General features: G+C 45.5%; 1 protein-coding gene across 3 annotated transcripts in view; it reads right to left on the bottom strand.

The window, feature by feature from the left end:
• Positions 1-25,070, bottom strand: part of LOC135263319 (uncharacterized) — a 39,409-nt gene extending 14,339 nt beyond the window's left edge. The window contains exons 1-6 of one of the 3 annotated variants that reach the window (XM_064351202.1): positions 24,757-25,070; positions 23,781-23,871; positions 14,259-14,821; positions 3,407-6,731; positions 3,275-3,322; positions 1,616-1,734 (exon numbers count right to left, since the gene is read on the bottom strand). In XM_064351202.1, the coding sequence (XP_064207272.1) occupies positions 1,616-1,734; positions 3,275-3,322; positions 3,407-6,731; positions 14,259-14,821; positions 23,781-23,871; positions 24,757-24,878 (4,268 nt within the window). In that variant the 5' untranslated portion in view covers positions 24,879-25,070. Of the gene's footprint in view, positions 1-1,615; positions 1,735-3,274; positions 3,323-3,406; positions 6,732-14,258; positions 14,822-23,780; positions 23,872-24,555; positions 24,706-24,756 lie in introns of those variants that run through there. The other 2 variants (XM_064351203.1, XM_064351204.1) reach the window with 2 other exon arrangements.
• Positions 25,071-26,003: the final 933 nt, after the last annotated feature.

Consider the following 26,003-nt stretch of genomic DNA (forward strand, 5'->3'; position numbering starts at 1 on the left):
TGCAACAGAGACGCTGCGCAAACACTCTTCTGGGCTGCCGGCGGGCGTGGCCCTCGCTCCTAAAAGCAGCCGTTTTTCAGGGACTCTCGCCGTGTCCATCATTAGTCTCCTTCTGAAAGAGGATCGATGGGCTCCCGCGGAGCGCTCCTCTGAAGCGGCAGGAGGCTGTCTGCCGGCTCCGGCTGCGAGCCGCCTTTTAAAAGGCTCCCTATCTGCTCTCGCACCCGCCTTACTTCAGCCCTGATTGCGACGGGATCGATCTAATATTAGGACCTGCCCGGAAATAACACATCAGAAAGACCACCGCATCAAGCGGTCTGGGTTTACTGGTTACGTAACTGACGAGAAAGCATTCCAAAAATAATGACAGCAATTCATTTCATTCAGGACAACAGCGTGACGGCGGGGCCGAAGGGGGTCTGTGGAGGCGCTGCACCAGAACTCAACGACGAAATGAACCGTCAGACTATCCCGTCCCGGGAACACTGCAGACGGGCGGCAGCGACGAAAAGCAAAGAGGCAACGCGACTTTTCCGCGTCGCGATCTCCGATCCCCAATCCCGCTCGTACGGGTCCAGGGGGCCTCGTTTGCTCTTTGAGCAGTTTTTAATGCAGGGAGAGGCCCGGGCCTAAAAGGAAGCCCGCTGTAAATAATGCAGCCGGAGCGGGGCTCTGGGGCCCAAGCCTGAAGGCACAAATGGAAGGCAGGCATCCATTAGGCATGAAGCCTTGCGTAAGACCAAAAACACACCGCGCAATACGAGACGCTAAATGGAGCGACTCGAAACCTTTGTGTGAGCCGCCGGGCAAAAAGAGGAAGAAAGTGCCGCGAGCACTACGCGTTCTACAGAAGGTAAAAGGTAACATTTCACAGAAATCTAAGTAAACGCTGCACAGCGGAGAGTTAGCGCTGATGCTCTCAACGCTGCAACCAAGACACTAATAACTTTCTGCCAGCATGTGCTGTGTACCTGCACACCGTGCAGAAGGTAAAGTCTTTAGAGCTGCCGTGTCCAGTCACTCCCCATAAGAATGTCAGAAAGCTGGCCAGTTTTCTTACAAACTGGGAAGTGCTTTGGGGACATGCACGCAAGGCTCCCGTGCTCTCCTCGATCGAACAAGGACATTTCAGAGATGGGACGTGCCCACAAAAGAGACCAGGCTTTGGGGGGAAAACGTGGCACATTAACGGTAATAGCAGAGAGACTAACCTTCCGAGAAGCTAGGAAAACCATTTTAAGTGCAGGGGGAGGAGCTGCTCGATCGCCATCATTGCTATCTGGGGAGGTTTGCACCGACTTACCGACCGGGAGGAAGATCACTGAAGGGAAACCTTTGGTAATGCTGATGCGGAGAGGGGCTGGCTGGCCAGGAAGTGCCATCAGACAGCTTCTCGGATTACCTCTGGCGCGGTGTCCAGCTCAAAATGGCATTTAAGAAAACCGATGACGCTACACCGGAAAACGGTGTGCTTTTCCCAGATGGACCGCTAACCCAATAACTGACAGGGAATGCTTCGGATTTCTTTGTTTTGAGTGTGACAGTGCTGGGTGATGGAGGGCTGGGCTGAAAGCACTTGTTGGAAGTGCAGTACAGAAAAGCGTGTGACTCTCACCATCCTCTCAGCACTCGGATGGATGCCCCGTGAGGGAAGGCCAACCCGGTCGCATCTTCCACGTCCGTGTTGATCTCCCGCTTTTCCCCAGAGAAGGTCACACCTTCGTAGATATGCATCTTGTAAGGGGGTGACACAGATTAGGTACCAATTAGAAGACACATCGAAGTGACACTAAAATGTCATTAATAAGTGCCATTAAAAATGCATTGTGCCGTTCTGTGCGCTTGCTAAAGAGCTACAGCATTTACAGCATAAATTAGCATTGGCATTATGACCTGTGTGAATAGACAATGAGGTTTCAAGCCATTAAAGAGGGAAGAAAACATGTGCAGTCACGAGGCTAAACAGCTTAGCCGCAAGACCGCCGCCCTCCCCACATCCTGTAAACTATCACTGGTTCCACTATGGTCCATAAAATATCAGGAGAGGGAAAGGGAATCCAGATACAGTACAGGGTTAAAATGAGGGGAATAAAGAACAAGAAAGGGCCGCTTTCCAGCTGCGGTACATTTATAGAGCTTATAAGGACAACGAGTGATGAGCGCAGGAACAGGGTGTTGTTGGGGCAGGGAAGAAGGGAGGGAGGGAGGGAGGGAGATGGCGGGATGAAAGCGCAGGAAAGCTGCAAGGCAAGGCTTCAACATGGCACAAGACGTGGGCAGAACCAACAGTGATCTGCAACCCACCGTCGTCTCCACTCCAGTCTTTACCTGTGAGCAGAGAAAAAGAGGGACTGGGGAGCGGAGCTCAAAATCACAGTTCCAGCCACAGAGTAGCCCCCAAACTGTCATTACTAAGCCCTGTTTCTTCTCTTATTAAACTGGGCCATTTTCCCCGCAAATCCTCAACAAAACAAGGTCCTCTTCAAACTAGTTTTGCGCTTGTTTTTGTTGGAGGTCGAAACCGGATACTTTGCGAGTATGTCCAGGGGCAGAGGGACTGGAGGGTGGTTTCCGTTTGCTATCGCAAAGGCAGTGTTGTTTCATGTGGAGGACATTTGCGGTATTGTGGAGAAACAGAATACATGCAAAGCGCAAGAAGCCAGCTCTTTGTTCATTGACCAGCCTAGATTGTTTTGAACATGCATAGGTTTTATGTTTGTTCCTTTAATGCATTGTACATAGAACCAAGCCTAGTTATTTATGCAAAATAGGAGTCATTTGTTTGCACTCACATTTGCTTTGCAGTGCTGCGAATTTACGATTGGAATGTTAAAGCAAGTGTGTTGCGTGTTCCCGGGTCCTTATTTGACCCTCAGTTTCAGGGACAGGGAAACAACAGTGGTCCAAACTTTTCATTTCATCTGAGAAATGGAGAATTAATGTGTCCTGACATGTACCAATTCAGAAACCGCAATCCTCTAAAGGAGACAGGACACCGTCATGATTACAAGGCCTTCATGCAATGAAAATCTAATTTACATCTACGGAAGGCTTTTGCAGAGATTAAACTCTGAGAAGAGTTGCCCTAGATTTTATGAGCCCAAGGTATCATTACAAAAAGAAGAGACTGCATGTCCAGTTCAGGAACACAATCCTATCTGGTGACATACTCAACTTGTAAATGACAATAATATTGATGATAAATCTGGAACTAATGTTGTATCAATATGTGCAACAATAGTTACAAAGAAAATACCATTAAACACAATCTTACCTTTGTAGGCCTTGAGATGACTTTTTTAAAGCTTCTATCAATAAATATCTGCAAAAAAATGGTAATGTGTCAGAACTGCAGTATTCAGTCAAACTGTTCTGTAAGTAATTCCACAGCTATACTATGTCTTACCGGGTTCACTGGAGCTGATGAGACTCTGTCACCTTGGCACAGTTTGTTTTTAGAATGAGGCTGATTATTGTCAACGTCAGGTTTCGTCACCTGACACCTTGCATTCTTCAAATACTCATAGAACGGAGACTTCGAGACAGCTGTGGAATCATACGGCGGAGCAGATATCAGGCTTTCTCTCTGGGGAGGTGCTGGAACAGCCACCTGCACTTCCCCAGAGTGCCGATCCACCTGGCTGGAGGACCCCGCGTCGTTGTTAACGTACTGGCGGTCCGGGGACCCCTCCCACTTGTCAGGTCCTGTGTGAGACAGTGCGTTTAGGGCGTTGTTGGTTGAACACACGTCCTCATCCACGTGGTCCGAGAGGCACCCCCATGGGGGTGGGCGGAGTGTGGGAGAAAGCTCGTCGGAGGAGTCCGGGTAAGGGTCATTGAAGACGCTTGACTGTAGGCGCTCACTGACGGACTGCAGGAGGGAGAGGATAGAGGAGGCCTGCTGCTCCACGCTCCTCAGGTCCTCCTGCGTCACCGGCAGATCCGGGAGGTCCTCCGAGCACGTGTCCTCCCTGCCGCTCTCCTCCTCGAAAATAGGGGAAAGGGAGAAAGGGTAGATCTTGCCCCGCCTCGTCGAGGGGCTGAGCATCGCCCCAGTGTCGTTCACGAACACAGCATCGCCCTCCTCCTCCTCGTTAATGATGGCGAACCCACCCTCACACTCGTGGAAGTCCAGCTCGTGGAACCTGTGGAGGTGGGGGCCCGACAGCTCGCCCCAGTTAGCGTTGAACGGAAGTTCCAGATGCGCCTTCCTGCCTGTGGCGAACAAGCCGGACGCCCTACCGCTCACATCACAAATGCTCGACCCTGCAAGTTCTCCCTGCACATCAGAGCCTTGGCCGTCATCTGAAATGACGTGGCATCGATAGGCTTTCGCCGCAGTCCACTGCTGTAGGTCCTCGTCATCCGCACACGCAGCACGGTTCGAGGGGCTCTCTCGCCTCGCAGGGTCCTCTGGGGCTTCCTGTTTACCATCAGCGCCGTCGCTTGCCGGATCGACATTCGAGGTGTCCTCTTCGTCACCCAGTTCTGACCTGTCCTCGACGACAGTGACTAAATAACTCTCCACCAGAGCAAAGTTTTGGTCCTCCTCGTCACGCGATTCCTGCAAATACTTTGTTCCATTATGGTCCATCTGGCGGATCTCGTTCTGCAGGACGCTGCTTTTGTTTGTAAGATCAGTTAATTTCTCACCCTTTGCGGGTGGGTTTCTGATTGGTGCTTCCTTCGTGCTTTGAGAAGGTTTCAATCCAGTTGACGGGATATGAAGCTCATCGATGTTCTTAAATTTCTGTGTAGCCAGTTCACAAGATTGAACAGAGTCTTCACTTTGTCCTTCCTTTTGAAAGGTCATGATGTCCTCTGTATTTCTTGCAAGCTGCATGGAGAGACAGCTTTCATCTTTTGCACCGTTGAGTTGAACAGATTTCTCAAGGTTAACATTTAACATGTCAAGGTCACCACATACTTTCACCTGTTTTTGAGTTGGCACAATTTCCTCATAACTACTGGTTAAATTGTGAATGCTGCTATTGCTTTCAGTTCTGTCTTTGGCTAAATGGAGAGCTTTATTTATTGCTTCTCCACTGGTTTCTGTAGATATTGCCTCTATAAAACTGTTGTCAACTGACGCTTTGGCTGTCGGTAAATTATCACTCTTAGTGTTTCCTGAAACAGACTCTTGCATTTTTGACACATAGATTGATGCCTGAACTAACTCTTTATTATTTGCCTCCAGATTTCCTCCACACAAACTAACTGATTTACTATTTTCATTTAGGGAGATATTGCTATTGTGGTCGTTAATGTCCTTGTCACCTTCCCTCATAATTAAGACGGGCTTGACGTTATAATTTGACTGTGTATCAGCTGCCTCACTGTGACAGCCATTGTGGTCACCTGAATGAAATTCACAGAGGTCTGGTGGACGCGAGGCCTGTAATCCATCTATAGGGCGATGTTCTCCATGCCTCTGGTCTGAAATGCTGTTTGAAACACCCATAGAACCCAAGTCTGAGTTAGGCCTGGAGTTATTTCTGATGTCCATGTCTAAACCAATGACTGAGACAGATCCCGAGGACAGGGTGGACCTGCTCTTGTCCAGCGGGGCTTCATTTGGATTCATATTCCGCTCCACTAAGACAGGCAAGTGGCCGACATCTGCAGGTTCACTCAAACTTCCCTCCTGTTGCTTCCCTGTTTTAGGCGAGCCCTCGTCTTGTTCATCCAGTGGAATGGGGCTAACTGCCTCCTTGTCCCTGTTTTCCTGTTCCCATCTTTCGATGTTCTGGAGAGCCGTGAGGGCATTTCTCAGAATGTTATCGACCATCTGCCTGGACTCGTACCACAAGGCCATCTCATCCGGTTCCCCTTCCTCAATCAAACCAGTCTCGGGAGCAAAAAGCCTGCTTTTACCAGCAGTTAGGGAAGATTCTGGAGCATCCAACCCCTGGTCTGCTGGCACAGGGACTTCACTGCCCTCATCCTCCTGTGTATCTGACGGTGAAATAAGATTCAGGTTGCACTGGCTGCCATGGGTATGAGACGGAGCGGCAGAATCACTGGCCTTTGAAGGTGACCCCGTCGAGCCCTCTCGCGTAGATAGGGTTTCTGCCCGCTCAGTCGCCAGTTTCATCTCCCTGGCGATGGCTTCAGCTGTCTCCAGTGACGCTTGCTCCTCCAAGCGCTCCGCTTTACCGCCCTCCTCTGCAGGACTGGTTCGCTTATCAGAGGAGTCCCTCTCAGCAGCAGACATGGAGAGCACTCCCGAAACACCCCCAGGACAAGAATCTGTGGCCTGGGCTGGTGCGCGAGCCAGGTCTGTCTCCCGCTCTGGGAGTAAGGCACTTTGGCTCTCGTCGTCCTCCGACGGCATCATTACTGGAACGCCGCCAGGCCCCGGTCTGGCAGGAGTCACGGCGACAGCATCCCCCGCCAAGGTCCCAGGCTGTTCTCCTTCAGAGCCAGCGCATTCCAAAACGGCTGCTCCCCGAGCGTCTTCTCCCGGGGGCGAGAGCCTAGCGGCGCTGTCGAAGCTGTGCTGAAGCTCCTCCCCCTCCGAAATGGGAGAGCCCACCTGCACCTCGTTCCTCCTCCTCATCCTTCTGATCTCCCTGGAGCCTCGGTATGTCCCATAGGTGACGATTGGGGGACGGGACAGGGCCAGGCGGCGCCGCTGTTCATCCGCAGCTTCCTCCAGGGTCAGATCTGTATCCGCCCCGTGTTCCTGATCGGCTACATTGTGGTCCTCACCAGCCTTGTCGTACAGGACTCTGTCCAAGGACACACAAAAAAACAGAATTAACCACAGATGGTCCACAAAACACTCACCATCCCCTGAGAGACCCTTTAAAGGATGTTCTCGAGAATGCCAAACAAGCGGTGTGTGAGCAGCAGCTTCTTGTACAGTGCATATTGTTCAGGATCATATTCATCAAATATTTATTAACAACTGCTAAACAAAGAATCCCCTGCTCCTGTGGACCATACAGACCTAGCAAACATCCTGTATGGGCCCATTACATCTCACTGAAGGAGGAAAAGATCATTTTAAAAACAACTTTGTCCCCACCAGTCCCCTCTACCCTCTGTAAGTTCTAATCCTCTACTAAAATGAAAAGTCTTGTGGTATGCAGAGATCCAAGCAGGCATTACCTTCTGGAAAGTACAGCTCATACAAAGCTTCAGAAAAACAAGCCCATTTTCTGAAAATACAGCAATTAGGTCCAGTACTACCTACTGAGCACGACAGTGCTTAGGGTTCTTTCAAACAGACCTCAGTGCTCCATTCCTGGCAGTGCGCATTGACTGAGGAGTAATTACATCCAATTTAATTACCCATACGCCAGACGCACCCCTGCAGATTTAGAGCTTGAACTCTTTTTTTTAGCTGGTGCAAAGTCCTTTGCTTTAACCAGTGGCAGCAGGCTGCCAGCTTCCAGTCAAATATGTGCGAAAAACTGATTCTGAAAGCATGACAACACAGGGCAGGTTTTTCTTTTTCTCCTGGAATGCAATAATCCTTTAAAAGAATTGCAGAAATGCAAAGACCAGATCAGTAGGTTGTGTCAAAATTCAAGGTCATGTATGGATGGACAGCATCTGGTTACCTGGAAGTAACACACAGAGGGTTTGATTTTATATGACTAATTGTTATATGGTTCAACAGATAATTTAGACAATCCTTCTGTAAATGGTCCAAATAACAGCAAAAGCTCAATAATTTAATCCATAAGTACACAAAACAATTCTACAATGGGCAGTTTTGAGTGACATTGCCCGCGACAAAAGGAAATAAAGATTAGATGAATGGAGTTTTACTTGCATGTATTCATCTACCTCTGGAGTGGCTTTAAATTTTTATGTAATGAATACTCACAAAGCCCATAACATTACTCACAGTACAACAAGCAAGCTGTAGCATTTTCCAGCAATAGCACACTTCCGATAACATTTAAATAATTGAAACGTCCTGCACGTCGCTAAAATAAAAAAAGAGCAAATACAGCACTGATGCTTTCCTGAACCAAACAGCGGGCTGATAAAAATAAAAAACGCAATGATAAAGGTAAAGTCAATCGACTTTGATTCGGGGTGGGAGGACCATGGATGAATACATATCAAGGCGGCACTAAAAATAAACCTGAATAACAAGCGGGAAGTTAATTCAGGCTGAGTAGGTGGCATCAAAAAGGATGACTGTCAGTCTGTAAGAATCCTTGGCTCCCCAGTGTTGCCTTGTGACAGCTCCCTGATGTCTGCGTGCATTTTATGGTGCCTGTTGTAGGTGTATGTGGGGGTATAACGATAACCTCCATAACTACATAGACAGGCCCGGTGCTTGTAACAGAAGACGGGAAAGTTTTAACGCACAGCTAGCTGCGGGAAACCAAGCATGTAACACAATGCTCACAGACAATAGAGCAGAGTCTGCCGTTGCACAGAGGCCCATTTACAGGGAGACCCCCTGGGGACAGTAAAGACAACAGGCCTGGTCCTGATTAGAGGGCCACAGTGCTAATGTTATGAAACAATGCTGTTTGTGTGTACATGGAGCTAATGGCTAACTGGCCCTTTCAGACTCATTCCCGTACCTTAAGCCATCTTCGCACTGCGTTTTAAATGTGTTTTGGGTCTGCAGTCTGCAGACAGCGCTCAACGCCTGGCCCGGCTCTCGCACGCTGCTGAAATCACTCAGAGCAGCAGCAGCAGCAGCGCTGTTCCTGCCAGCGCAGGAGGAGAGGACTCGCCGCGCACACTTCCCCCGTCTCGGCCGCGGTCCGTCCGAGTGAGTCACAGCTTCCTGGGCCGGCTGGAGAGAGGGGCCGTGAATGGGCGGATTGTGGCGCAGGGGCGCCTGGCCGCGCCCCGGCGGCGCGTGCTCCTCAGCCTGCCTCCAAATCTCGCTCCGCTCCGTCCCCACCCACAATTACACAACCGCCAGTCTGGCTGGCTGACAGAGAGGCCTGCTGTCAGGGAACCAGACCCCTCCCACACAGTACAATTATCCCCGTCGCACACTTCCTGTGTGCACTCATCTGCCCGGCTACAGAATGCAGTGCACGCAGAGTTCACAGCTCTGTGCCTCACCTGTAGGCATGCCTATTCCATTACGTTCATTTAGCAGACACGCAGCCAGAGTGGCTTAAAAAGCAAGTGGACAATCTACTGTACAGTATGTCCATTTATTTTTTAGTTTTCTGAAACCAGCAGTACTTGGTTTGAGCACTTTCCTATTTTTAAGATGAGACATCCAAAGGTTTATCAGCTAAAATATCTGTAAAGCTTCTTTGGCCCAACTTGTTCTATTCAATACACATACAATACAAACAGGATTCCCTAACCACCCCAATATTTAATTGCTCATTCCACTACAGACAACTTACCCAAATGTAACACTCCAAGTTAGACACTGATACTTTGAGCCACTAATGATATACATACCTGCCTAGAGAACTGCAATACAGACCCAACAAGCTGTTTCCACAGAGTAGGTGAAAACTCTCTCTCTCTCTTCTCTCTCTCCCCCTTCTGACTCTCATTCTATTTCTAGCTCATGGTGCGTTGTCAGTACCCACCGGTGTTTCGGTATTTTTAACAGCAGCGAGGCCCACGGTAACATGAAGCAGAGGCCAGCCCCTCATCACGCCTGTCTTGTTTTCAGATCAGATTTTATTCAGCATAAGACGCTGTCACAGTCAAACACACCGCCACCCCCCTCCCTCCCACCCCGTCTCCTCCCCGCCATCTCATCTGTCCTGCATCCAACTTCCATCCAAGTTCAATTAATTTGGGTCTCAGCACCCCCCCCCCCTTTCCCATTTGTCAATCTCCAAGCAGCCACTCCACTCTCCTGTAGTTAATTGCTGCACTATGAATAGAATCGTTATTTTGGCCCATTTCTCCCAGCGTGAAAAGTGGTTTCACCTTTGCTGACAGATCCTTCGCTTTCTCACCTGTCAGGCGGCTGTGCCGTACCCTGCCATTCCACATCACAGGAAAGGCGGCTCCTGTGGGACTACGGCAGCGCGCTCCTCTGTCAGTGCTGCTCGGCACAAGCCTCTAACCTTCTCGTCACAAATTCACATCGTTTGAGGTCTATTTTCGTTAGTCTATTCACTACACCTCCATTCAATAATTGATGACAAATTCAGCTGAATTCAGACTGCAGCTATTCAGTTCTCCCTCAAGCCAGTTAACATGACTGAGGAAATATCAGGCAAATGGTTCTTCTCAAGGACAAAGCTAAGATTCAGTGAATCTCAGACCTTCGTTTTATTGTTCTGTTTCTAGTTCAACCAAAACTTGCAGAGACAAAAGACAAAGAAGGCTTAAAAATGATCAGGGTTTATATCTGCTTCTATTTATTATGAGTAGGGATACAGTGTGAAACATGAGCGAATCCACTGCAGTGCAAGTCTGGCCTTCTCTCAGAGAGATGGACGGACAAATGAATTGCACAAATTCTGGACAGTACAGTTCTGTACAGCACATTCCTCATGATAGGTAATGAGTTACACTTGAGATACTCAAATAAATGATTTGGAAAAAAGAACTAGAGCTTCTAAATGCAGTTCCACCTGAATACCAATGTGATACTGTTAAAACATTATTTTCCCCCAGCAATTAAAAAAAGAAACTAGGGCCTTTGAAATGGAACACTACTGAACCAACTTGTTCCAGTTCCCTATACTAAGTGCAGGCTGCAGGAAGTTTTAAAATGACCCAGTAGCATTGTACAAACTCACATATACAGAAAAAGAGTATTCGGCTACAGTTCCTCAATATTTTGGATTTTGGCTGTCCTGATTTTTTTTTTTAATAAACAGCTGCCCAGAATAACATGATTCTGCGCTGTGTATCTGGCTTAGTGAAATTAGACAGAATTTGACCAATGGGCAAACTAATTATTTTCACACCTAAGTGATGCATTAAGAAACCAATAGCCTTAAATTTGTTACGCACACATGACAGGCCTTAAAGATGCTGTCTCAACCCCTTTTCACAGAGGTATGCCTTACCCCTTGTTACAAAGGTTTCACATGTAAATTAGGATTCCATTCTGCAAAAATTGCAATGGCAACTTATAAGCTCAAGATCTTGTAACATGAAAAAAATGTTGTGATTCAATGTTAGTGAAAACAAAACCATAATACTATTGGATCAAGATACCCATCCAGCTATGTTGTTTTGCTACTGCCCATTGGCTACACAGTGCATGCTGTCACCACCCCACATCCCTGTCAATACTGTATATTAAAATGTAGCAGAAGCTACTGGGTTTAACTTTTTAGCCACTGGGATTCACTTTTTTTTTCTTCGTTAGCAAGCGTCTCCAGCTAGTACGCCAAAATAAACAAAACCAAACCTTGCTGGGACTGGGACATCAACCCGTTAAAATAATGGATAGTAATTGGTTGTGTGAACAAGAGAAGTCACTAGCATTGGTGGAAAAGTTGATATGGCAACATTTTGTGTTCCACGTGTGAAACCTAAGTTACCCAGCAATCTTGTCCCAACTTTTCCTCCCCCACAGACTTGCCTCAACATGGGCTGGACTCCAGCAGAGATGAGAGATGAAGTGACAAGAGCTATCACCAGCAGGGCCTCAGACTCGCCCAGATAAGTAGTGCTCACACAAGGGGCACAAATATCTTGGTCTCACGCTGGGCTCGTGACATGGATCAAGGAGGACTGGCCTAATGTCTACAACGGGAAGGCCACTGTGACACAGGCATGTCACACTAGTATGGTGATTATTGCTTTAACACCCCCACATCACCATGTTCTAAAGGATGCAGGAGCTCAGGAAAGCCCCAGAGGACTGAAGCAGAAGACAACCCAATGATAGCAGTTCCAAGCTCTCTAGGAACATGAAATGGCCCCAAAGTTTTGCCTGGTGTTGCTTTTGTGGGTTTGCCCTCTATCAAGACCGCATTTTTCAGTGATTTTCACCCACCGCAGTAACTGTGAACACACCGTTTCTATTCTGATCCGATCATTCCTGCACCATCTCCTGTCCGCTGAGATTGGCAGCTGCTGGCTGGCAGCACACACCAATCAAACAGCCCCAGGCAGGACAGGAAGTGAAACCATGGAAAAGGGGAGGGGGGGGAGGTCACATGAGGAGGACAAAAATCAACACAACACAAAATGTGTTCACATCCTGTGGACAGCAACAAATGTAACACTACAACAGATGTAACACACTTTTTTCTAGCTAAAACAGAGGTCCATCCAAACATATCCTTTAAAATACAAGCTTGACTGCAGGTTCCTGCTTGTATTTGGGCATATTTGTATAAGTCCTGGAAATGCAAAGGTTCTTCAGCTGATTTTTAGACCAGCTCTACATTTCTTTAATTTCTGAAGAGCAAATTCTGAAACCAGTGTTTCTAAAACAATGTTTACATCACATGGAAATACAAATGGCCAAGCTTCACTGTCCAACACCTCTCTGTTTATTTTGTTAGGGGTCATGTTCCAACAGCTGCTTAAGATACTACCAGTACAACCAGGGGACACAGCTCTAGATCATGAAGAATCACAACCAATCACTCAAATTTTACAGGCTGGCTGAAATTACTTAACCAACCATGTGCTTGCTTCTATTTATATAGCCTAGTCTTATAGGCCTGTTCCTAATGGACTATACCTCAGAATTTCTCACCAGGACCCCGGGGATGAAATTACCCACTAACATTATCATCTCTGTTTATCCTTTGTTTTCTCCTAAAAAGATAATCAGTTCTACTCATGCAAAAGCCGGCAACCGATTGTCATTTCAATAAACCACATAATCTTCCTCTTATGAACTATATATTCTTTCACAGGCAAAGTGATTCTGCTTCGCATAACTATCGGATGTTCCGAGTTTGACGTTCCCAAACTGGCAAAATAATGATACAATTACAGCTGTTGTTTCATAGCGGTTGCTCTCAATAGCGATTGCCCTCGCACTCTTATTAGCAGATGTGGTAGTAATACTAAGACAAGCCGACCACCAGTCCTGTATGATTGAGTTTAAGCCGCTGACATTAGCTGATGTGAAGAGCACTAATGAGGCCAGGGGTGGTAGATGACGGAACAGCGGGACGACAGCGAGGAAATTTCATCACTGATTCTCTGTGCTCCTTGGGCCTCGGATAGAAACGCTGTGATAAAACGTTTTAAAACGATGGGGAAATGTTTCTTATCTGTGTTCTCTGCCAGAACTCATGACACCAAAGGCTAAAGTGAATAGAACAAAATGCCAACCTTACATACCTTTGGCTCCTGTGACTCCGATGACTTGGATAATGATAATACGGTTGGGAGGGGCATCAAAGGAAGTAAAAGTAAACAAAGGGTTGCTCATCTGCTGGGTCAGGTCAGGTGACAGGAGTCTCTATGGGTTCCTGTTTGTATGTTTAAACTGCATTTTTGTTTATGTAATGCGGTCTTGGTAATCCAATCCGTTTCATTTCATCCTACATTCCAATGCCTCACCCACATCCTCCAGGGTGAATCCAGAACCATGGGAACGGCCTCGTTTTTTTTCCTCCGGTTTTGGACAAGCCCAGCACTGATATCCCACTCAACAATATTTACCAGAATTAGGAAAGCATCGTCATCGTCAAAAAAAGGACCATTGATTTCTGACAGAGAGCTTTTCTTTTTAAGTGGTCAAATCTCATCCAGGGAACTTGCGTCACAGGATTTAGCCTGTGGGGGCTAAACTGTCCCACAGTGGAATTCTGCAGAGGAACAGTCTATCCACCCCACACCCTATCCCTTGCCAACCCCCAGGGGTACTTCAACTCACTTCAGCTGCATTTGTGCTAGTCTCCTCACAAGATGCCAATTAGCAGCCGGTCCCCCGTGTTCCCTTTGAAGTTTATGCCCCGAGTTAAGACTAAAACACTGACATAGTTTCATGCATTTTTATTTCCTGCCCATTACCCATTATGCTTGTTTCACACTGTCATAAGCACAAAAGCCAACTGACATCACAACAGACTTGATAATGAAAAATATGTGGTGAAGAGCCATAATTTCAAAAACAAAAAAGACTGCAGAACATATAAGTGGAAAAGCAAGACCCAGAATTACTGCCAGCAGACATGATGCTCTGACGTTCAGCTTGTAGGATTAGGTGTGAGAGATAATGTCAGATATATCAGAAACATATTTATGACCGCATGTATGCCCCTCTCAGGACACAAACACGAACACACGCACACACACTCACACGCACACCCACACACGCACGCACACACACACACACTGGGCACAGGTAAGGGGAAGAGCAGGGAACTCACAGGTGCTGCGGTGCTGGGAGGTCTGTCTGTGCGCACTCCTCGGGGGGCTGCTCCGGTGTCCCTGTGAGCGCCGGCGACTCTGGATCGGCCGAGGAGAGCGGCGGCGGTGTGCGGTTCTGCTCTCCAGACTCCCCCTCCCCGCCGCCCCTCCCCCTGCCCGTCTCCCACCCCTCCTGAAGCGGGCGGTCCGTGTCGGTGTCGGACCCTCCCGCCGGGCTCCCAGAAGGCTCGGCGGCGTCCCCACTCCCCCCCGGAGCCCGTGCCATTCCCGGGGCGTCCGCGTCCGCCGGCGCCTCCTCCTCTACGGCTGTCCCCGCCTCCGTCCTGGAGGACAAGTGGAACAGGCTCCCCAGCTTCCTGAAGAAGGCATCTAAAGGGGCCGTGGGCGTGCTGGGCCCCGAGGCGGCCGGGGAGCGGGGGGGCGAGGCGGGGGCCAGCCGCGAAGGAGACCCTCCCGCATCGTCCAGCACGCCGCTGCCCTCTCCCCCCTCCTCCTCTTTTTTCTCCTCCTCTCCCACTTCCGCTCCCTCTTGTCTCTCTCCTTCAGAGCCGTGGAACACTGCCTGAGAGAGGGAGAGAGAGAAACAGAGACAGAGGGAGAGAGAGAAACAGAGACAGAGGGGGAGAGAGAAACAGAGACGGAGGGAGAACAAGAAACAGAGGCAGAGGGAGAGAGTGAAACAGACAGAGGGAGAGAGAGAAACAGACAGAGGGAGAAAGAGAAACAGAGTAAGGGAAAGAGGGTGCAACAGACAGAAGGAAGAGGGGGACAGAGGAGAGCGTGTCAACTTTCTCAACCTCTTGAGCTGCCACCGCGGAGGAAGAAAAGAAGCAGACGGAGGGAAATAAAGGAATGAGGTGGGAAGGGTTGCTAAACTTGCTCTCTCTCACCAGCCGGCTTGCCTTACAGAAGTGGCAGCTATCTGATGCAAATGTGGCTGAGAAGCTGAGAGCACCCGTTCCCCCTCCCCCTTCACTCCACACCCCCCCCCCCCCCCCCTTCCTAAGCCCGCCCCTTTCTTTTGTTAACCGTTTCACTCCCATGCAGATGGGCGGCCTCCCCTCCGGGCCGTCTCACACACACGACAAGGCTGGTGGAGGGGGCCTCAGTCCCCTGCTCACCTACTTCTGAGGACAAACCAGTCGCAGGCAGCTTAAAATGCACAGATTACCCACTCTCACAGGAGTCACACAGCTCACCGAGAGAGGAAAACACACTACTCTCCTAATAAACCCAATTTCAACAGCTTCATTTTTTTTGTTGCTGCATCGCGCTTTAAAACAGTCCATTCATTAATATTAAATGCTGGCTCTGATTTGGGTCAAGGGATCTTAGCATGATCTCAGGTAGAGAGAAAAGCCTTCTGTGCAATGTTCAACTTTATATTTTGAATAATTACATATACATATATATATATATATACACTAATTGGCCAAAAGTATGTGGACACCCGAAAATCACACCCATATGTGCTTGTTGAACATCCCATTCCAAATCCATGGGCATTAATATGGAGTTGGTCCCTCTTTGCTGCTATAACAGCCTCAACTCTTCTAGGGAGGCTATCCACTAGAATATGGAACATGGCTGTAGGGATTCGTTTCCATTCAGCCACAAGAGCATTAATGAGGTCCAGCACTGATGTTGGGCATAAGGCCTGGCAGTCGGCATTCCAATTCATCCCAAAGGTGTTCAATGGGGTTGAGGTCAGGGCTTTGTTCAGGTCAGTCAAGTTCTTCCACACCACACTCGGCAAACCATTTCTTTATGCACCTCACGTTGTGCACGGGGGCACGGTCATACTAATACAGGAAAGGTCCTTCCCCAAACTGTTGCCACAAAATTGGAAGCAGACAATTCTCTAGAATGTCAGTGTATGCTGTAGCCTTAAGATTGACAAACTGACTTGTTGGAAAGGTGGCATCCCATGACAGTGCCACGTTGAAAGTCACGGAGCTCAGTCGACCCATTCCACTGGCAATGTTTGCCTATGGAGATTGGGTGGCTGTATGCTTGATTTTATGCACCTGTTAGCAATGGGTGTGGTCAAAGTAGCCGAACTAACTAATTCAAAGGGATGTCCACATACTTTTGGCCATGTAGTGTACATACATACATACATACATACATACACACGCACACATAGACACAAAAACTATATACAAATCTGTATTTAGTACTCTATCATCAAGCCTTTTTCCACTAAATCTTAAAGTCCTGGTAATAATAATGTGTGCTCTCAAACCTTGCTTTCATTCCAGGGTAAGAACTGACTTAGGTAAGAAAGCTGCTAAAATGGCCCAGTTCACTGAGGAGGCTGCCATAGTTTCTAGTACTCTTGGTCCTAGAAGAACTTGATCCTAGAAGCACCTTCTTAAAAAAATAATTTTGAAAAACACTTTGAGAGCTTCATTACGTTGCAAGAATTTAAAAGAATTCCAGAAGCAGTGGGAAGTGTGTAATTGTTTTAACTACTGGTCGTATACAATACCCACAAAGGCAGACACATGCCATTTTGAGATCAGACACGATTTAAAGATTACTGTCTGACCAGAATTAGGGCACCTATTAGAGGGCTGTTCTCCAGACACAATGGGCCCAGTTTAGTGGAGGCCCACCGACATAATCTGAAGCAGACCCCTTAATTCAGTTTTTACTCCACCCCCCTAAAATCAGCATGCATGTACTGTAACTGCCCCTGTTCCAGTCTCCTGAAGTATTTGTATGTAAGTGTGTGTGTTCTAATTTTTTTATTTTAACAAACTGGGTAAAATTCCCAGTGCACACACACCAATAGACAGAAAGGACAAAGCAGCAAAACAGTGCAATAGCACAATGTATTCCACTCACTTGCAAATTAATAAATAAATAAAAACTACATTTTGGGCCGTCTGGGTAGTGTAGAGGTATAAGCACTCCCCCTACCACCGCAGAGACCCGGGTTCAATCCCCGGCAGCGGTACTTCCGGCTTGGTCAGACGTTCCTACGAAGACAAGCTGGTGAGGGTATGAGTCCTGATCGCTGCATTAGCGACTCCTACTGGTTGGTCGGGGCGCCTGTTCAGCAGGGAGGGGATCTGGGGGAGATAGCGTGAACCTCTGCATGCGTTACGCTCTCCCAGTGAAACTCCTCGCTGTCAGGTGAAAAGAAGCGGCTGGCGACTCCACATGTATCGGAGGAGGCATGTGCTAGTCTACACCCTCCCCAGACCAACAGAGGATAGCGCATCGACCAGGATCGTGATTCACACTGGGAATTTGTATAACGACTAAATTTGGGATAAAATGGGGGAAAATGGCACAAAAAAAAAAACTACATTTCGAAAATGAAAAACTAGAATATTGTCATATCAATAATATAAGAGCCTTTAGCATAGCTTCACTGCAGACTACCGGTCATTTTTCAGTCAAATCTGCTATTTACTAGAGACACAATAAACCAGACAACATCTATTCATTTACAAATCATTTCCAACTGATGTACAAGTCCCATATGAAAACAAATCCAATATTTAGTGATGTGTCCAATCTAAAAAAACTGAGGTATCCATAGGTTTTTTCCACATGTACAGTTGTTTTGGACAAAGTCAGATTTTTTCTCGACTTGGCTCTGTACTCCACAAATTTTAGATTTGGGACAAATGGCTTCATTTTTAATTAGTCAGGAGTTCAATTGTGCAGGCATGAGAAAGCCTTCAGTATCTAGTTTTGATTCTAGGCTTCCAATTGCCTTTGGAGTTTGTTATTAATGTGTGTCAAGATGAGGACCAGGGAGTGGTGCTAATAAAAGTTAAGGAAGCCTTTATGAGGTTGAGAATTAAGAGAAAAACAGTCAGAGACAGGCCAAACATTACCAAAAGAAACTGTTTGGGACATGGTTAAGAAGAAGAGAGCACTGGTGAGCTCAGGAACCACAAAGGGCCTAGTAGGCCAGTTGAAGAATTCTCACCATAATGAAGAAAACCCCCTAAACACCTGTCCCAACAGATCAGAAGCACTCTTCAGGAGGCAGGCGTGGATGTGTCAGTGGCTACTGTCCACAGAAGACTTCACAAACAGAGCTACAGAGGCTACACAGCAAGATGCAAACCACCAAGTCAGCAACAAAAACAGGATTGCCAGGTTATCCTGTTGTGTTATCCACGCCGTGTCCTCACATGTGAAGCACCTTGTGTTGCATTTTATGTATGAAACAAATGAACTAATAAAGTTTATTACAATTTCAGCATCGCCAGCAGCATCTAAAAATGTGCACGTGTGATCATCTGTATCATTGTCAGGGCACGCTTCCTTCCAAGTTGGCACTCCTATTAATTGCTGGAGGTAAATAATTCCCTCACAACTAAATCAGCAGTGCTCATAACGATAATTGTCCAAGTGCCTTGAAAATCTTAAGCCTCTTGCTGGTGTCTAAAAACACGTTCCCTTTAAATGCTCTTCTTATAATAATGAACCTCTTACAAATGGTGCGTTCATTTCTGCTGTGATTTCAGAGTGGCTTATAGGCTACGTTTATGTTATCCATCTAACTGGCTTAAACCTGCGGTCTACGACTCTGTTGCCCCGGTAACAACTCTGGCTAAATTGCGAACTGGCTTCGTGAAACTGAAGATCCTGAGTTTATCCCAAAATGTCAACAAAACAATCGGATTAACCGAGTTAGTCACTCACATGAAACAGGGCCCAGGAGTGAGGACTGGCTGACATTTTTTAGCATTTAAACTTTCACCCACTTTCCGTCCTTACTCTCCACATATTAGATCAACTAATTGTCCTTATAAATGTCCCAATTAGAAACTCAGTTGTACAAATAGTGGCTGGACTGTGCTGTTTGAGTGCCTATGGGGTCTCCTGGAGGATAAACATTGAAATACAAGTTAAAATCCCTGCAGGTCACATGGGGGAGACAAACTGATGGCCCTAAATATAAGCATGTTTTTAAAAGCCATGGTTCAAAATGCAAGAAAGGGTTTTTTTCTGCCAGATGTTCATGTATGTGTAGAGATAATGCACTCGAGTAAAATACTTCCTCTATTTGATTTCATGTTTACTGGACCATTTACTTAGTACATTAGTTTAAGCCACTTTGCCAAGCCAGCAGACTGATAATCATACTCTGGACCTGAAAGATACCCATTACCCTTATTTCATAAGACACAGTGGAAAATGTCAGTACATCTACTGAAAGTTCCTCTCGGTGATACTGTGATCACATGACCCAACAAGCTGACAGAATGCCCACAGCAAAAACAGTGTATGCAAGTCTGGGCGCACACAAACAACGCCTCATGATAGATTTATTGCCACTTCATCTTATTTTCAAAAGCTATCAAGGAGATTACTTCACAAGTCCAGAAGAACAGAAATTTGTGTTTTCAGAAAATAAATGTATAAAGATAAGACAATGAATGACTAAGATGCAGCCAACATAAACTCAGTGCTTGCTATTTATTTCCCCAAATACGGATGCAACTGATTTCAGTTTGGTTTCACTTCATAGTTAATGAAACAGACTTGAGTCACCAACTGTGTAAGTGTTCATGAAAGGAATTTCCCATTTCCAAATTTCAATAGGCATCCTATTGGCTTTCTCCAGGCTTATCAGTAAAGTCTTCATTGTTCTTCCAGTTTGTTCATATGCACCACCTGGAAGGACTGTGAGGGCTACGGGACTTGCTCACAGTCAATTTCTTTACCAAAAAACTGAATATTATAGCTGCCTACTGAATCATGCAGTTTTTTTTGTGTGTGTTGGATTTCTTTCAAAATATAATAATATTCAACACTGTGACGTCCTGAAACCTGACAAAATGATTCTCAAATCACAGGGAACATTTTTACAATTTGCTTACTAGATTTTGCAGCAGATAGGGGTTTTTCAAAAACCACTGCATGGCATCTACTTCTGGAGTGTTTTTATGCAGAAAACTTTCACTGGTTTGTTCTTTGAACACTTCCATTAAAGTCATTTGCACTGAATTACTGAAGTCATTTGCACTGAAGAAAATGGCTAGAATGAGGAAATTTATTCAAGGACAGATGACTTGCATAGGTCTAAGAAATGAAAAGACAACCAATTTCAATTTCACCTTGAAAGTTTCACCAAATTTCATGCCAGTGCACTGAAACCTACTGCTTCACTTAATTTAATTTTGATAATTATTATCAATTCACAGTAACACTTGATATTTTTCATGCCCTGTTGGTAAAAAGGGCCTGAAATGTTGTAAACTTCTATTACAAACATTGATAATTACAAAATGAACAGACTAAACTGTCAGGTGCCAGTAATTTTCAGTTAAATTTGGTTTCAAAAGTTTTAAACTTCTAACTTCTGGCTTTGTGCTTATGATGTTCACAGATCACCATGTGCCAATATGTCTCCAGATGGTGAGATCCATACCACTGATTTGGGGAGCCACATCTCCCCTTAAACTTGACTACACAGTGTGGGTTTACACATAACGACTGATTGGTCGACAGATATAATATTTTGATCACTAAAATCATCATAGTATTGTGCTGCTTTAAAAAGTGTTATAGTGAAATTACTGCAGGTCAAAAAAGTCTAACATTTTTTCGTTATTATAAATATGGGGCAGAGACATACAGTATAGGAATGCCAAGTCGTGTCTATGCTAAATATGCCCTTTTACAAGTAAATTATAGGTACAGCTTCGTGAGTAGTCCTTTAAGTAAAATGCATACACACATATATACATACTTAGATTGGACAGGGGGTGGGGGGGGGGGTTCTGGGGTTGAGAATGCGATTGCGGATCGAGGGATATTAGATTGCAGCCTAGGGGGAGGGGGAGGGAGTGATTGAGACGGTGAGGCCAGGGGGTTATTCAGATCATGAAAACTGGGGGGTGGGTGCAAGTGCACAAGAAAAACAGAGGATCCTCTGATATTGTTTATGTGTGCTGTTTGGTAGCATTATGAATTTTTTGTTTTACCAATGGTTGGTGAGGAAAAAGGTGGTTGGTGAAACGTCTGTGTGAAACCACTGCTTTGCAAGAGTGCTGTATGCTACTGAGAACACATCAACCATGATGGTCTCTTTATGTCAACATCAACCTGATGTGTCCATTACAAGCACACAAGCACAAGGATAAAATTAAAAAGGGGTGCTTTACCCGTTGAGAGAAAAATTTCAGTTGCAACTGTCGGTTCATTCAAGTAAAACAGTGCATTTAAGCTTGAAGTGGAAATTTCTTTTTTCCAATGTACTATTTTTTGTCTTGTTTACATAGTCTAATGCAGATTGAGTTTAAGATAAATTTTATGTTGTGGGTAAGCCCAGTATTTTCTATTTAAAAATAACAAAGCAGTACTTTTCTTTTGGAAAGAAAACCTGTGAAACCTGCTTGTTCTCAAGATTTTGATAGTGATTTGATACATTTTGATAATAATTGAAAAATATACAGCATTGGCAATGGTACTTTTTTCCCTGCTTTATCAAAAACATACAGAACCAAACTGAAACTATGTCACCAAAACCTTGTACCGAGTTTTGTACGTACGTTTGTATATACTGCATGTACGCACACACGTGTATGTGCACGCACACAATACCATCAAAAGGGAAATTTCAATGGTCTCAAAAAAATGCATTTTCAAAACTGCTGTACACTATGAAACCAGAAAACCAGCCCAAGCCTAATTAGCAATATCATATCATATGCTATACTTTTACACATTGAAAGAAAGTGTTCAACCTGAAATACTAGCAAAAACCACTTCACTGTCCTTTCCATCAAAAAAGCCGCAACACCCAAACTCCTCTTACAGTCGCTTGGTAAAACACATTTCACACGACATGCCTTAACAGCTCGATCATGGTGTAAGTCGTAAGGGGAAGTGGAGGACACCATATTTCCTACCACATTTACCGGTCTGCTCCGGAGTGCTTTCCCAGCAGCACTGTAATGACTGCTAAAAGCCCAGCGATTCAGCTCAGGAGGAAGGAAGCCAGTGCAGGGCCAAAGCACTGCAACACCACCCTAAATCTGGCCTTTCCATTCCGCACACAGCAGCGGAGAGCACTATTCTCACTGCAGCCTCTCCACTGCTACAGTTCTTAACAGAGTGGTAGCACTAACCGAGGGTGATCAGTGCACTTGGGGATTTTAAGTGCTCCTGATATAGCTCTGCTTCACCTAGTCTCAGCCTCATGCCAACAAAAACAAGAGGTGCTGGCACGTACACACTTAAACATGTAAGTATGCATTACCACAAACGCATACACACATACAAACATGTATCCTTGCACATGCACACGCGTGCAGACACACACACACACACACACACATGTTAGGAGCACAGTGGCAGACAGGCATTGAATGGGTGAAGGCAGGACCTACTGTATGGAGTCCCTCCCACACAAGGGAATCATAAACTGAGCAAGAACACAAAAAGCATGACGGTTAAAATCAGAATGGCATCATCACTGCAACTGGCCCAGCATCTGGAAAATGGGAACTGGCAAAGACCATCTTATGCTTTACATATCTCTGTGGGCAGAAGCTCACACCGCTGGGGATAATGTGATCACACAAGATTTTGATATGTTTTGGTATGTTAGGATTAACTGTAAAAAAAAAAAAAAAGTCATGTGAATATTAGTAGTGAGGTATGCAGGCAGTAAGCATGGCTGAGTTTAACTGAGAACTATTTGCACTGTTTCTGGACTGTTTGTTTGGACTGGAAAAAAAGATTTGGCCAATGGTCAGTATTTAAAATCACACACTGAACATCTGCATAAGACAGCTTGACATCATAAGGGGACCCCTTTGATTCCATGAACATCAATCAGATTTTTTCTTTTTTTTAAATAAAGATTTATTTGTGCATTCAAATGAGATAACAGACCCGGAGACCGAATTATGGCTAATAGATTTGATGTTATCTGCCTACAGTCATATCTAATCCATAATGGTACTCGGGTGTGTTTTTCCTAAATTAAAAATGTGTAAACAGGTTTGCATTCTCAAGATCTTTCTTGAAATGGTTTGCTTGAAAACATTACCAATGTCAAGGGGTATGGGATTGTGTAATCAAATTAAGTTTTTTCTCAGTCTTGATAGCAAGATTTTTAAATATGAAAATGAAATTTTCCACGTTCAATATTGCATTGGTCAGAAGTTCACAGAGAATAAAATAAACAAATGAGCATCTCTTAAAATGGCCATGCTGATGTTTAGAGTTCATCCAGCATTAATGTAACTCATACAAGACTAGAGGCAAAGCCACAAACATGGCCACAGATTTCAGCCACAGGCACCATGTACAGTAATGCACGATTCATACAAATCTGAGCACACATGCTGTGGCTGAAAATTTTCATCATAAGCCAGGTTTCAATACAGGAAATTTTGTTCCTCAAGTCATCATGCATTTGGAGTGGAATTCTAGGTTTGTCTGTGTGAGTGTGTACCTTCCATTTCTTTTTTTCTTTAATGGACATTGGCAGTCCTTGTTTTCAGAGTAATACTCTTTAGTCCTAGAGTCCACCATACCTTTGATAACTCCAGGACAACTTTCTCCTGAGGGTCCTGCTCTCGAAGTTCACTACTTGGGCTGCTGGACTCCTCGTCTTCGACATTTGAGCTGAAAACAAATGCATCGCAAATACAAACAAATGAATGGCCCAGCAAAACCAAGATTAGGAAACAGTACACCTGCACAGCTTAAGTATCGGTCTCTCAAAACGGTTTCTATGGTGTCAAGTTCATTCGCGTCGCCAAAAAAAAAGGGGGGGGGGGGGCGCTAAGGGTGGCTTCGTACAGTCAGAAGACTTACCTGTACCCACAACATGGATAGTAGCCTATTAACATAATGACCCGCCCGACTATTGTGAGTGACGCATTGTTGTTCCACTGTTAGACATACATGAACATACTCCAGGCTACGGGAAAAGACATGGGTGTAACCACACAGTTCCTAGGGCCTTCTAAAGTAAACTCATAATTATAAGCATCACTGGAACCAAACGATGATGAGGCTACCCCAACTACGACATTATTTGGAACAAGCTATTCATCTTTCTGGATCAGCTTATCATTAGGGGTCATGCTATGTAGGCTAGTCTATAAATTCGGTTACGCTGTACAATCCTGTCTTTAGGGAACAATACAAAGTTTGAAGATTTCAAAACCTGAACAATGCCATCAATCGAATTCAGCAGATGGAGTCGGATGCACCGTAACAAGCCGACTCAAGCCTGACAAGACCGCAACACACAGGCTATGGACTTTCTTTTTCCAAAAAGTAAGCTATGACAGAAACACCTACCAATCAAATGCTAATGGAACTTTACATTCTCTTTACACAACTCCGTCGTGGAAAAGTAGGAAACCTTCACAGATACACTTAATTAGTAACGGGTCGAATCGATTTTTCGTAACCTCGCGGTGAACATTGTAAGCGACACTAGAACGCAGAACGGGCAAAACTGCCGCGTTGTTTGTTGCACGCATGTGTCACGCTTCCTACCTGATATCGCTTCCATCGTTCCCGGTTTTCTGAGGCTCCTGGGATTTGCTTCTTAAAAACAGTCTCGAAAAGTTTCTAGCGATGTCTTCCTGCCATGAACTTTGTCTTTTAGTACTGGACATGTCGACACTAGAGTAAAGTTAACATCTGTAATCCAATGGCTCAGTGTCGATTAAAGATAATTTCCTTAAAGTGCTGTCACTTACTTCATTTTTCGTATTTACAGACCAGGAAAATGCCTCCACTCTAGCACTTCCCCTTCATTACAACGCCTGGGCCAGTTGAAGGAAGGAGAGGCGGAGTCAGTAAACTTGCTGAATGGCTGATGTTACCATGAGTAACAAGGCTGATTTAAGAAAACTCATTTTCTGTTTTCCATTGCCTCTGAATTTAACATTTGTAGCTAAAGCATACATGTTGCTTAGAATGTCAAGAAGGGAAAAAAAACTATTTGTGCGAGCTGACAGCACAAGGCGATAGCAGTAAGGCTATATATAGCCATAGTACCCTATTTCCATATTTTGTAGCAGCTAGTTGTTCTTGTCCTAGTTCAGCAATAGACACAAACAAAAGGCTACTAGAAATAAGATGAGATTTGGCTATACACTGAATGAGGGGGAGGTACTGTATTCTGGACTCAGACTAATATTTCCAAGGTAGTACAAATGACACATTATTCCCTATGACGTTATTATAAGTCACCCTGCCTACCCAGAGGCAGCACAGGGTTGCACGGGTGGGCAGTGGGGGGTGTTCGTCCCATTGAAGGCACGGAAAGAGAAGCGGGAGTGGCCAGCGATTGCATACGTTTTTTAATACACTCGTACCGATGGATCATATATCTATGCCAGATAGCGTGCAACTGAAATGAAAAACAAGCGAGGGCACGTCCTGTTAGTATCTGCCACGACGCAGACTAAATAATTCAGAGCTAAATCTGCGATTAACTGCTGCGGAGTGGGTGATAATTAGCATTGGCATTGTCCGTTTCCTCCGCAGCCGACGGGTCAAACTGAAGTTTTAATAGCACTCAAATGCTGCTTATACCAATGTATGTCCTCATGGAAAGAACAATGGCATCGCATTAAGTCTTGTATCCAAATGAGCTTGTGGTGTTCTGTAACTGAGTATTGTGTAACAGTGGAAGTAGAGCACATTATAGTTAAATATTGGAGCCTACTGTGGTCACAGGTAGGCTAAATAAATTACTCAAAGTAATTCAGATAACTTTATTGGCATGACAAGCC

This window comes from Anguilla rostrata, chromosome 9 (assembly GCF_018555375.3).
Source record: "Anguilla rostrata isolate EN2019 chromosome 9, ASM1855537v3, whole genome shotgun sequence".
In the NCBI taxonomy this organism is placed as follows: Eukaryota; Metazoa; Chordata; class Actinopteri; order Anguilliformes; family Anguillidae; genus Anguilla; species Anguilla rostrata.